The sequence below is a fragment of the Nelusetta ayraudi genome, unplaced genomic scaffold, assembly GCF_046127955.1.
Source record: "Nelusetta ayraudi isolate G7.1 ecotype Tasmania unplaced genomic scaffold, CSIRO-AGI_Nayr_v1 ptg000045l, whole genome shotgun sequence".
Taxonomy (NCBI): Eukaryota; Metazoa; Chordata; class Actinopteri; order Tetraodontiformes; family Monacanthidae; genus Nelusetta; species Nelusetta ayraudi.
The window spans coordinates 4215873-4228989 of record NW_027466095.1 but is presented as its reverse complement, the minus strand read 5'-3'; the positions used below and the strand labels follow the sequence as shown (position 1 = coordinate 4228989).

Genomic DNA, 13117 nt, shown 5'->3' with positions numbered 1-13117 from the left:
TAACTAGAAAATATTACGATGAAAAGTGAAAACTTTTCAGAAAACGGATTTATTTGATTTTCTGTTTTATCAACATCATGTTATTTCCGTCACTAAGGTTAACGAATTAGCAACGTGTCACCTTTCTCATTTTGTATTTGTAACCCTTTCATCTTTCACCAGATTCGACTTGAACTGATCGATTGGGCCGTTCTGAAGGACGGATTTTAGTCTCGCTTTCTAAAACAAACCCTCTTCGACGGACGCGGAACAAAATGAGCAGTAGTGTTCTTATCCATTTACATGATCTCTTTCATTAATTCCATACTTTATTAGATGTATCTCCGTCGGCTTTGTATTTAATTCCAGAGAATGCCTGCTATAAACGCCCACTCTTGTCCGTTTTGCAACGCTACGCCCCAATCTCGTTGTAAAAGTTACACTGCCTTCTTCGACGACAAAAGTTTCTCTCTCTCTCTCTCTCTCTCTCTCTCTCTCTCTCTCTCTCTCTCTCTCTCTCTCTCTCTCTCTCTCTCTCTTCTCTCTCTCTCTCCAGCATTTCTTGCAGATCGAACCTGGCTGTTAAATTTACATCCAGGGATTACTAATCTCAAGGCAAACATTTGTATTCTTTGTATTTTTAACAGCCGGTTATGACGTTTGTGGAGCAAAATCAGTGTTCAAACTGACTTTGTTCTTGTATGTAGAATAAAGTTTTATTCGCGGCATCCGGTGCCTTCTCGTAACCACTGCCGAACACGGGTAGTTTTGGACAAAACAAGCCAATCTTAACGTCTTCCTCTAAATAACGTGTTCGATTGTCACAAAGCAATTTATATTCATTCGTTTAAAAAAAATAAAATAAAAAAAAAAATCGTGTTTTCGGCTGCGATCCACCGGACGCCGAAGGGACGTAATGAGGGACAAGCAGCCAGTTGGAGCTCTACCGGTTTATTGCTTGAGAACTGCATCACCTACAGCAGAGGCCTGGCCGTCCAGAGAGGGGCTAGAGGAAACAAAACGAACAAACAAACAAAAAATCTCTATCTGCTTTTTATAAGATGGAGTGAAAAAACAAACAAAAACTGCAGCCTAAAGCCCTTACAGCATAGTCACAATGTTCAGCAGGAACAAAAACAAGCAGGGTTTTTTTCTTTTTCTTATAATATTGACCAAATCACACGAGACAACAGAAAAACCTGGCGCAGGCACAAAATTATTTATACTTGGTGATTTAAATGAACTAATAATAATAATAATAACAATCAGTCCGAGTCTTCACACTGTGAGAAACCTGTAGTGTACTAAAGGAAACTGAAATTCTCTAATGCTCAAATTATCGACGAGTCATTGAAGGCAACATAATAAACACGTAAAAAGCAAGACTTCCTCCTCTTTGCTGCCTTTTAGAGTTACTTTCTTGATTTTTTTTTTTTTGTTTGTTTACCCACGCCCTCCTTACATTTTACACCATCTTAATCATCTTAACTAGAACGTTTACACACTCTGTTTCTGTGTAGGATACTTGGCACCATAACGCAGTAACAAAAACAAAAAAAAACAAAAAAAAAGTTTACATTTTTAAGGATACCCAAGCCTACCTAAAAAATATAACATTCAAACCGTAATATCATAGAAATAAGTTAGCGTAAGAAGAATAATGACATAATGTGAGAGTGCTATTATATGTATATATATATATATATATATATATATATATATATATATATATATATATATATATATATATATATATATATATATATATATATATATATATATATATATATATATATATATATATATATATATATATATATATATATATATATATATATATATATATATATATATATATATATATATATACATATATATATATGTATATGAAACATTATCTTATATACTTGCATGGTCTATGGCACTGCTTAAAACATTCTCAATAGGCAATAAATCACTGAAACCGTTTCTCCCAGGCCGCCGGCTGCACGGGAGGTCAGCACGGCCACAGGGACGCACTTCAACATTTTGGTAAGAATTATAAATTATCTCTTTTCTTTAAAAAGTACAGTATATAAAATGAGACTCAATCGATGTGTCAGGCATGGCAGTGTGTTGTGCACACGACGACGACGACGACGACGACGACAACAACTCGAAAACAAATGTGGAAAAAAAAAAAATCAGAAAAAAAAAAAGACATTTTCGTCATTTGCTGGGAGGGAGGTGGGGGTGTGCATCTATTTCAACAAAAGGGACTAGAGAGAGACAGGTAGAGAGACAGGTAGAGAGAGAGGGAGAGGGGGGAGAGGGAGAGAGAGAGAGAGAGAAAGAGAGAGAGAGAGAGAGAGAACGGCATCGACAACTCTTTTGTTATACTGTCCAATGTGCAAATAACCCTAACTTAGATACACAACTCGCTTTTTTTTTTTGTTTTGCTTTTGCATTGCACTTCTCTCTTTTTTGAATACCTGCTCTGCTGGAAGTGGCGTCTACATGTAGAGGCAAACCTAACCACAAATAGAAATAAAACATAAAAACAAACAACAGGCAAGCACTGTGTCTAAAAAAAACTACGTAGTAGGGCTCGTTTCACTTTAGAGTTTTGGCGTGGAGAGAGAAGGGTCCGTCTGTCTGTCCCGCTTTTTCTTTTCTCCTTCTTCAGTGAGGAGCCAGAGGTGGGAGGAGGGGGAGGGGCTTTGCATGGCAACAGCGAGGTCAGCGATGTGTGTCTTGTCCAAGAGCCGGAGCCCTCGGGGCGCTCGTCCACATCCCCACAAGTGTTTTATGGAAAGGAGAAGCAGAAGAAGAAGAAGAAGAAGAAGAAGGAGAAGAAGAAGAAGAAGCCGAGTTTGGCGAGAGGATGAGGCGTCAGGGTCGACTGCGAGTGCCAAAAAAAAACTTTGTCAGGGTGTTTTTTTGCGTGTGCAAAGTGTGTGTTTTGTGTCAGTGCGTGCGTGCGTGCGCGCGAGTGCCTGTGCGTGACTCTGTGTGTGTGTGTGTGTGTGTGTGTGCGTGTGCGTGTATGCGTGTGTGTGTGTGTGTTCCCCGGTGGTCTCACAGAGGTGCTTCACGGAATATCTTCTCTCCCCTTTGGCAACACTTTCCTGTAGGGGGGGGGAAAGGGGAGCGTTTTATCTCCACAGAGTGAGAGGTCACTGCTGACAGACAACATGGCATCACGATCTGATGGCGTTGTTAGCTCTGCTTTGGTTTTTTTTTTTTTTTGGTTAAAGACAGAATGCGAAATGCAGCTTTGGCTTGTAGAGAAAAGAATATCAATGCACAAAAACAAAACGCCTTAAAATGTCAAAAGCATTTTAAGCAATCGCGTTAGCATAATTTTTTTTTTTTTTTTTCTTTTCCCCTCCACCGAGGACGTTTTATTCGGGAATAAAACTCTCCAGGGCCCTCTGTGTGCAAAGTCATGACATGTCAAGCCAAGCAAAAAAAACATTTTTCTTTTTTGCAACAATGGGAAGAATTGTAGAAAAGAAAAAAATGAATATTTACCACGACATCACTGCACCACACAACACTTGTGCTTATTTGCATTAGGTTTACCTGCCCCCGCTGTTATTCGGAAGGACAGGAAGACAGGCTGGCAAAGGGGCACAGAGAGCATCCACAGTTAGAGACATTTCCCCTTTAACATTCCCCCTTTTCCCTCTCCGCGCAGCCGTGTCACGCGGGTTAAACTCACACGGCGGCGGCGGTGAACATTTTTGGGCCCGAGCGTTAACGACGCCGGACACTTTTTTTTTTTTTTTTTATCTAAACATGGACTGCTGTGATTTTAGCAGCGGTGTGCGGCGGGCGAGAGCGAAGTGCTTGCAGTGTCTCCCGGTGAGCGCGGGTCACCTCACACACACACACCACCGTCTGTGTGACATACAGTGTTGGTGAAGGAGCTGACCCCCAGGCGCCTCCCCTGGTGTCTGACCCCCGCCCAGACTGAGGCCACTGTGTTTCGCGCCGTCGGCTCAGGGGAAAAATAAAATAACAACTTTGTGGCAGTTTTTTTTGTCTCAGGATATATGGATTAGAGCTACAAGAATAGAAAAAAAAAAAATTATCGGAAGACTTGTTTTTTTTTTTTTCCATTTTGGGATTGTGTCTGAAATTTCGAGATTGAAGTCGAGATTTTGAGATTAAAGAAAAATGTTGTGAATAAATTTGAAATTTTGAGATAAGTGTCAAGATTTTGTGACAAAAGACGAAAGGCTCTCTGTGTACACCCTCGTGACGTGCTTCCCGTTGTCACCGGAGTAGTTTCCTGTCTACTGTGGGTAACAGTAGTTGGACAGCAAACACCTCAGTTAGCTGCGGGTGTTCACAGTCATCAGTCTGCTCTCGATGATTATGTCGGTCGCTGAGGTGGTCGCTGCTGGAATAACATTGCCCACAGCAGAACTGATGAAAATACAAGTACGGTCAGGAGGCTTGTGCACGTAGCTTTTCATCTTTGAATATTTGACTTCAATCTTGAAATTTTGACTTTAATCTCAAAATTTTGACTTAAATCTCAAAATTTTGATTTGAATCTCAAAATTTCAACTTTATTCACGAAATTAAAACTTTTACTTTAATGTTGAAATGGGGGAAAAAAAAGTCTCCTTCCTGTAGTTATTTTTTTCTCTTCTTGTGGCCCCAATCCTCTTCTGTAGTTACCAACAAGGCTAGACCACTGATGTCGAAAACAATAATTAAGGGAAATAAATCTAAGTCTGAGTAAAATGATGAGCAAACTTGCATTAACAATATTTCATGTGTAAAAGTCCAGATAGAAGCGACCAACTTCACCAGTGTGAACTAAAGGTAAATGTGGAAAACATGATTACAGGCACATGTGCTTTTAGTAATATCTAACTAAATGGAATGGGTCCCAGCAGTCGGACCTATTGCCACAGTAGTTGCATCCTTTTGGTGCTCACAGCAAACATGCTCTAAGTATCAGATTCAGCCCAGTGCGTCATCAGTTTCATCAGGCCAGTTTCATAAAGAGACACAGTCTCATTTATCCACACGGTCAGCTGCACACGCGAGGCAGCCTTCCTTCCCTGTTTTAAATAGCTGAGGGGGCTGGCAGAGTGTGGTGTTGCTGTCATGTACATTAAGGACTTGTAAGTGAGGCTGCATTTCATTGTAGGTCTTCTGCCACCTGCTGCTCAACGGTAATACAATCCTTTCATGATGCAATGACACTCCTGAAGAAATAATTCATGTTGGGGGGGAAAAAAAAGCAGAGCTGTATTTATTTTTTCCTGGTAACTCCTACAAGTAAAACAATTGGTAAAACAAGCTGGTGTGAATTAACATATCGATAATCTTTAACACACACACGCACACATATGAACACACACAAAGACGGAGAGTGAAGCTGCACGGTTACCTTGTGGTCCCCCATGCAGACATTGGGCCCAATGTTATTGTAGACGACCGTCTTCTCCTCGTTTTCAGGCTGCGGACACACACGGTGATTTCAGAGAGTAAGAACATCGAGAACAATTTGTGCTCAGCGACTGTGGGAGGACCGACGCTGCACAATGCGGCTTCGGCTACACATTGAGTACACACAGTGTGCAGTGTGTTTACACAGAACAATCATTACAAGCGTGTCATGTTTTTTTTGAACAACACGTTCACGGATGAGCAGTCAATGTAGCCGCTTCATTAAACATAATTAGTGGGATTACAGCGCGGATTTCAAAATAAAAGTATTCTTATAGTGTGAAACGCTAGTGCTAAAAAAAAGTTTTTTTTTTTGTTAAAATTAATTAAACAGGTCCAGGAGACTGATTTGTTAACAGATCTAACAGTTACCTTTCAGATTAATGACGTTCAAGTGTGGATCAGGATGATGATAAACTTAAAAAAATAAAATAATGAAAAGGGCAATAAAACATATGTCAACACTTTTCATCTATGCAGAAATGTTTAGTTACACATTAAGGGATCAAAAGGTGGGGACAATATCAATATATTTTTATTACTGTTTATTTTAAATGGACCAAATTCCATATTCAATGCTCTATTATTGAAAGGAATAAATCTGGATCTTTAGGAAATTTGATTTTAAGTTTTACTAAGATGGCCATCTGTGCAGCTGCACAAAATGAATAGCTTGGGGTTTGTATTTGCAAGTGAATGATTTTACATAAAAAAAACAATGGATTTTATGGATGTGTATAACATCTTTAGGTATTCTGATATAAATGTCAGATCAGATCCAATTTGCTCTGTGTTTTTACACTGAATAACTACGAGACAAAAGACAAGACGAGCAAGGAAATGGCCAGAAACATAAAAGGGTGTTTTTCTAAAAATGAGTTTCCCAAGTTTTACTGAAGGCAGCAGATTCAGGATCAAGATGTGTACAAATCCGACCGAGCGTGCCGGAGAGGGTTTTCAGGCGTGGAGAGAAAAAGAAAAGTGCTAGTATTCCACAAAGTGGACGTGTTTTTTTCCCGCCATTGGAGGTTCCCCCCGCGGGAGACTGTGTTCCAATTTCAGTGCTGTGCACACGGAGAGGCCGTTACACACAAGCACGTGCATCCGCAGACCGGGGTATAAATCACACTCGTCTGGTTGAACTAAAGACTTTTTAAATACATGCACGTGCACAAGCGCGCGGACGTACACGCGCGCACACACACACACGCACGCACGCAGGCACGCACGCACGCAGGCGGGCGGATGGGAGCTCCCAGCTGTGACCCGCCGAGCTGCGCTAGTTCTTCAGAAGAAAGAGACAAAGCTCGAGGATGAAGCGTAAAGTGAAATCTAAATGAACTTCAGTCCAATCTCGCAGTGCAGGCAAAGTCGGCCGACCGCATAACTCCGCCCTTAATCCACCTTTACTCAGCCGGGGAGGGAGAGCTTGAACATTCATCAAGCGTACTACTAATTTACCCCCCCCAAAAAAACAAAAATAAAGTTGAAAATTGCAGATTTATTTATTTTTTTACTTTTTTTCTTCTTGCCTACGTAATCTTTAGACAGATAAACAAATTACCAGGGGGACCATGTGGCTACCACAGGGAGGCTCTCGCTCGGCTAAACATTCATTATCGGGGTTCCGGAGGTGGCGGTGCGCCGCACGCTTGCCGGCCGACCTTTGCTGTGTTAGGGCTCGGCGAGCAGAAAATAACACTGCGGCGAGTTAACCGACCGCATCATGATAGATGAGGCCGCGCTGTTCTATGGAGCTGCGTCTACTGCAATCTGCAAAATGCAGAAAAGGGGGGAGGGAGTGTTGCCCATGATCGTGTGTGTGCGTGCGTGTGTGCGTGTGTGTGTGTGTGTGTACGCTCGGCGAATCATCAGCCAATCTGCAAAAAAACAAAAAAATGCACTAACCCCGCTGGGCGCCGTCCCACGTATTGCAAGCAATTAGCTGGCGCTCAAAGAGAAGAAGAGCAAACAAGCAGCACAGCTGGGTCTGTTTGGACGATCACGTTTTACAGAACTCACACACTTCCAGGGGCCAAAATATCGATTTACTCTCCTAATGCTGAGAGGTGGGAAGTAACACAGTACAGACACTTTGTTGCTGTACTTGAGTAAGTAGTTCAGGTATACATAATTTACTTGTGTATTTCTCTTTCTGAGACTACTTTTCACTTTTGACTGCCTACATTTGCACACAATCATCTGTACTTTCTAGACCCTGACATTGGAAAAACATGCTGGTGACGTTTGTGTTTAGATACAAATTCTGTTCAAAGTATTCACTCTTAATGAATTATAGTTATAGAGGGAGGTTATTTTAGATGGGGGTCACTGTTCAGTCCAGAGAAAAATAAACATGTAGAAAATAACATTGGTTAACATTATCAAGATTGTCTCACTTGTCAACTATTTATGATTACAGTTTATTTGTGTTTCAGTTAATAAAAGAAAAAACAAAGTAGTATTCAGAGTAGCGAAGCTGTCCAAAACGATCGAGATGCTCATCAAGACCTTTGACCTCTGGTCATTTTAGTCCATATATATATTAGGGCTGGGCAAGTTAACGCGTTATTATCTCGTTCACTAATTTATTTATAAACTCCGACTCTTACTTTAACGCGCATTAACGCATGTTGCTCACGTGCTGTAGGAGCTGTGAGTAGGGATGGGCGATACATTGGCGTTTGCGATATATCGTCAGAAAATTCACCGCGGTAAGAATATGTCATCTCGCGCTAATAACGATGACCGATAGCGATGACGATAACCTGTTGATGACGTAATTACGTGCGCAACGCACTCGCTGCTGGCAGCCGGCAGCTCATGTGTCGCACAATAACAAGCACGGGGCTGATAGCGCACCCACCGTGCTCGAGAATCGTTGGTGGATTGTGTGCAAAGTGAAAATAAACACCACGGAAACGATTTGCAAACATCCTGTTTTACTTTGGGTCGGCGGGCCGGGATGTTGAGGCAGGAAACGCAAAAATGTTAGCAAACTTTTACTGGCACAACTCCGAGTCAATTTTAGCATGGACCTTTTCAGGCTTTGTGTTCTAAAGTTACTCGGAGCAGACGTTGAACTCTGTCGTTTATCCACACCGTGTTTTCAAGAGCGATCTTTCTTTCTGTTCTCTGTGGCGCTTGTTTTTAGCGAGCTACTGCTTCTGCAAACACTGCGTGCTTTAGGCGTTCTTCTTCTTCTTCCGCCTTCAGGGAATAAACTTGCGGCGCCACACCAGGCCTGGCATAGGTACTACATCGTTTTCAGTCGTTTCCTGTGTATCCGTGTAAACAGGATTGTTCTTTTTTTTTGTTTTGAGTTCTAAAATACGGCTTCGTGTAAACGCAATTTTTTCTCGTGCGGTTTCAAAACAAAATCCCAAAACATGGAGTTGAATTGATTTTTATTTTTTATTGTGATAAAACTTTTAGTCCATATCGCCCATCCCTAACCGTGAGTTTCTACTGTTCATATTTGTGAGTGCACTTCTTTGACACCTGGGTAGAGGGTGTGAGTGTGTCACTGTGGGGTGTAGCCACAAAGCTATTTAATGACATTCACCTGTGCGCCTCGGATACTGGGTGTGGTGGGGTGAGCGTCGGAGGTCATTGTGATAAAGAATAAAGTAAATAAAAAAGAACCTCGAAGCAAGACTGGAATTATTTTTGCATGCGCGTCAACAATTAATCCTTCGTTTAACCCACCGCGGCTTATTTATTTATTGATCGCCAGTTAGCCGCAATACGTGCTTTTATTTTGTAAAAGTGTGTCGCTGGCTGCTTCAGAACCAGAAAAGAAAAGACGTCGTTCATATTGTAGAACATTAAAATAAAAGTGCACTATACACTTCTTTTAAATTCATTATTGGATTTTGCGTATACGGTGCGATTAATCGTGATTAATCAGGGAAATCATGCGATTAATTACGATTAAATTTTTAATCGTTGCCCAGCTCTAATATATATACACATACAAAATAAAAGAAATAAAAGCAATAAAAGCTGTAAAAAATGAATTGCAAAAAAATATTTTACTTTTTGCTTGCATTATTCAATCACATTTTTACTTACATTTTTAAGTGCATTTCAGAACCTGTACTTTCTTAATTTTGCCTGAGTAAAGGAGCTGAATGAGCACTTTTACCAGAGTCTGTGTATCTGCAAAGTATATGTACTTACTTGACTTACTTAATGTGAGTACTTTTAACACCTCTGTCAGACGGACTGTGCGAATGTGGTTTTAGTTCAGAATGAGCTTCACAGCTGTTATAGCGGGACCAAGAAACATCACCCCATGCATGTAAAAGGAACTCTGAGCAGCCATAAAGAGCAAGCAATAAATAAATAAATAAATAAATAAATAAATAACATCAGTCATGAGAGACTGATTATGTAAGGTGCCATGATAGATGAGATCCAAGACCCATGGGGACTGGGGTTGTTGACGGTCATGGCTCAGGGGGGCAAAATAATGGGAGTTTTAAATTTGCATTGGTCCAAATTTCTGCTGAACCACGAGCACCAAAAACCCTGAAAACTTTCCAACACAAGATCCCGCCGGTCTCGCGTGCTTTACTTATTCTGTCTTCAAGATCAGAAAAAAAAAAGTTGTTGCCTCGTGTGGGGGAAACATGCCAGTACCTCAAGGGAAATCTCTGAATTATCTGGCAGACAGACTGAGGGGATCTAGATCCAGGGATCTAGATGGCAGACTGTTTGGAGTTTACAATGCGAAATGTTTAAAGACTCCGCGGGTCCGGCGAGACCTGGTGAATTGGAGGGAGCAAACTGTTGGGAAACGCACATGTATTTATTTATATAGTGCCATTTTAGCACTATGGATTAATGTTGACTGACACCTCACTCTTCCATCTGTGAGGTGGTGTAAGGGCGGTGGGGGATCAAGGACGATAGGGCGAGGAAATGAAAGGCCACGAGACTTGAGTAAAATCCGAGAAAAAGAGTCCGGTCCGGAGGCTCACCTTTAAAACCAGATCTCTGGCAGAGGCGGACAGGAGGATTCGGTCACACCAGGCGGGGCATCTGGTGTTCATGTACTGCTTCCCCTGACTGCTGTCCTCACTGTACGGATAACTGGAGGGGGAGAAAAAAAAGAAAAACACACAAACACAGAATACGATGAACTTTGTTTCTCCTCACAGAGAAGAGGCTGACGGCGGTGGGGAGGCAATAAAGATAACCCCGACGTGAATCACCGGGGTAATGAGTATGAGACGTCATGTTGTCTCGGGGGAGGGGGACAAAAAAAAAATTGTTTGGCAGAGGAAACAGGAGGCCCATAAGTCTGACAAATCATGGAGGTAATCTCTTGAATCAACACGCACGGATGGCTCAATCAAAGCGGATCTGTATTTGCCAACAGTACAGGTTGGCGAGCGTGTGTCTGCTAGTGACAGAGGGGGCTGTCGGAGGGGAGAAGGAGGGAGATTCACCACACACACACACACACACACACACACACACACACACACACACACACACACACACACACACACACACACACACACACACACACGTTCCCCACAGGGTGTCATCGAAAACAGATTATACATGGCAGCAAATGGCCAGGAGGGAAGATGGTCAGTTGGGTCTCATACAGATTCAGAATCACAGAGAATTGAATTCTTTTTCCGCACCCCCCACTCGTCAAAAGCCCGCCTCGAGATTTACATGCCGCCAAACAAATTTGTTTTTTCGGCTCACTCATCAAGACGTCTTGCACGCTGTGATACTGATTCCAATTTGCCCCTCCAGTAGTGGAACAACAATGCAAAGTGCTGTAGTGCAAAGACAGAAGTGGCTCTTCGCCAGGCGACGCTACGGTCCGTATTCCTAATGACAAAATAAACACACAACGCATCTGGACCCGGCCATTGATCACGAATGTGGGGTGCTCTGGCGGCGAAATTGGATTTGGTGGTGAGAACCAGAACACGTTTAGCGCATGTTTAGTGTGTGGCTCAATCAGATAATTGGAATTCCTTGATTATCGACAAGATCGTAGTAAGTGTCCTCATTCCAAGTTAACACGCCAAGGAGATAATTAGATGAGACTATTGGCTAAAGTACGCAGTGTAGTGTAGCGTTTCTCAACTGGTGGGTCCCAGGTGGTTTCATGGGCAGTCCCTCACCCCATCCGTTGTTCTGCTGGGGGACTTCACAGCACATGTGGGCAACCACAGTGAGACCTGGAAAGGCGTGATTGGGAGGAACGGCCTCCCTGATCTGAGCCTGAGTGGTGTTCTGTTGCTGGACTTCTGTGCTAGTCACAGTTTGTCCATAACAAACACCATTTTCGAGCACGGGGGTGTCCACTGGTGCACTTGGTAACAGGATGCCCTGGGCCGGAGGTCGATGATCAACGTTGTTGTTGTGTCATCTGACCCCCGTCCATGTGCCTTGGACACTCGGGTGAAGAGAGGGGCTGACCTGTCAACTGATCACTACCAGGTGTTTTTGTGGCAGTGGTCGTAAGATCTCTGGTGCCTGTTGCGGATCTGGAGAAGGTGTTCGACCGCGTTCCTAGACGTATTTTGTGGTGGGTGCTCCAGGAGTATGGGGCCGTTCAGTCCCTGTATGATCAGAGCAGGAGTCTCGTTTGCATTGCCAGGAGAAAGTCAGTATTGTTTCTAGTGCGTGTTGGACTCGGGCAGGGCTGCCCTTTGTCAATGGTTCTGTTCATTATTTTTATGGACAGAATTTCTAGGCGCAGCCAGGGGACAAAGGGGGTCCGGTTCGGGAACCACATGATGTGGTCATGTTGGCGTCATCGAGCCAGGACCTCCAATGTGCGCTGGGGCGGTTTTCAATCGAGTGTTGAAGCGGCTGGGATGAAAATCAGCACCTCCAAGTCTGAGGCCATGGTTCTCGACTGGAAAAAGGTGGCTTGCCGCCTCTGGGTTGGTGAAGAGATCCTGCCTCAGGTGGAGGAGTTCAAGTATCTCGGGGTCTTGTTCATGAGTGAGGGGAAGATGGAGCGTGAGATCGACAGACGGATTGGTGCGGCGTCTGCAGTGATGCGGTCGCTGTACTGATCTGTCGTGGTGAAGAAGGAGCTAAGCCGAAAAGCGAGGCTCTCGATTAACCAGTCGATCTACGTTCCCACCCTCACCTATGGTCATGAGCATTGGGTAATGACCGAAAGAACAAGATTGTAGATAAAAGCGGCCGAAATGAGTTTCCTCCATAGGGTGGCTGGGCACACCCTGAGGGACACTGTGAGGAGCTCAGTTATCCGGGAGTGGAGCCGCTGCTCCTCCACATCAAGAGGAGCCAGTTGAGGTGGCTCGGGCATTTGTTTCTGATGCCTCCTGGACTCCTCCCTGGAGAGGTGTTCCGGGCATGTCCCACCGGGAGGAGACCCTGAAGACCCAGGATGCCTTGGGGTCCCGCCGGATGAGCTGGGGCCAGGGAGGTCTGGTCAATCTCTGCTGAGACTGCGACCTGCGACCTGACTCCAGATGAAGCGGTTGAAGATGGTTGGATGGATGGATGGACATGACAGAAAGTGGGCTTGTATTTATATTTTTGTGGAATAAATTTGGGTCGCGACTTCATGATAAGGAACAAAATGTGGGTTGACTGATCTTAACTGATGGGGTATTATGACACTTTTTAAAAATTTTTTTGCAACTCTTATGAATAAACTGCGACAATTTGTTCA

General features: G+C 43.3%; 1 protein-coding gene and 1 long non-coding RNA gene across 3 annotated transcripts in view; both read right to left on the bottom strand.

The window, feature by feature from the left end:
* Positions 1–13117, bottom strand: part of LOC142894843 (uncharacterized) — a 393438-nt gene that overhangs the window by 28694 nt on the left and 351627 nt on the right. The window lies entirely within an intron of this gene.
* Positions 1858–13117, bottom strand: part of inpp5a (inositol polyphosphate-5-phosphatase A) — a 163549-nt gene continuing 152289 nt past the window's right edge. The window contains exons 13-16 of one of the 2 annotated variants that reach the window (XM_076035658.1): positions 10416–10527; positions 5372–5440; positions 3493–3580; positions 1858–3086 (exon numbers count right to left, since the gene is read on the bottom strand). In XM_076035658.1, coding sequence (XP_075891773.1) covers positions 3500–3580; positions 5372–5440; positions 10416–10527 — 262 coding nt within the window. In that variant the 3' untranslated portion in view covers positions 1858–3086; positions 3493–3499. The remainder of the gene's footprint in view (positions 3087–3492; positions 3581–5371; positions 5441–10415; positions 10528–13117) is intronic. The other variant, XM_076035657.1, reaches the window with a different exon arrangement.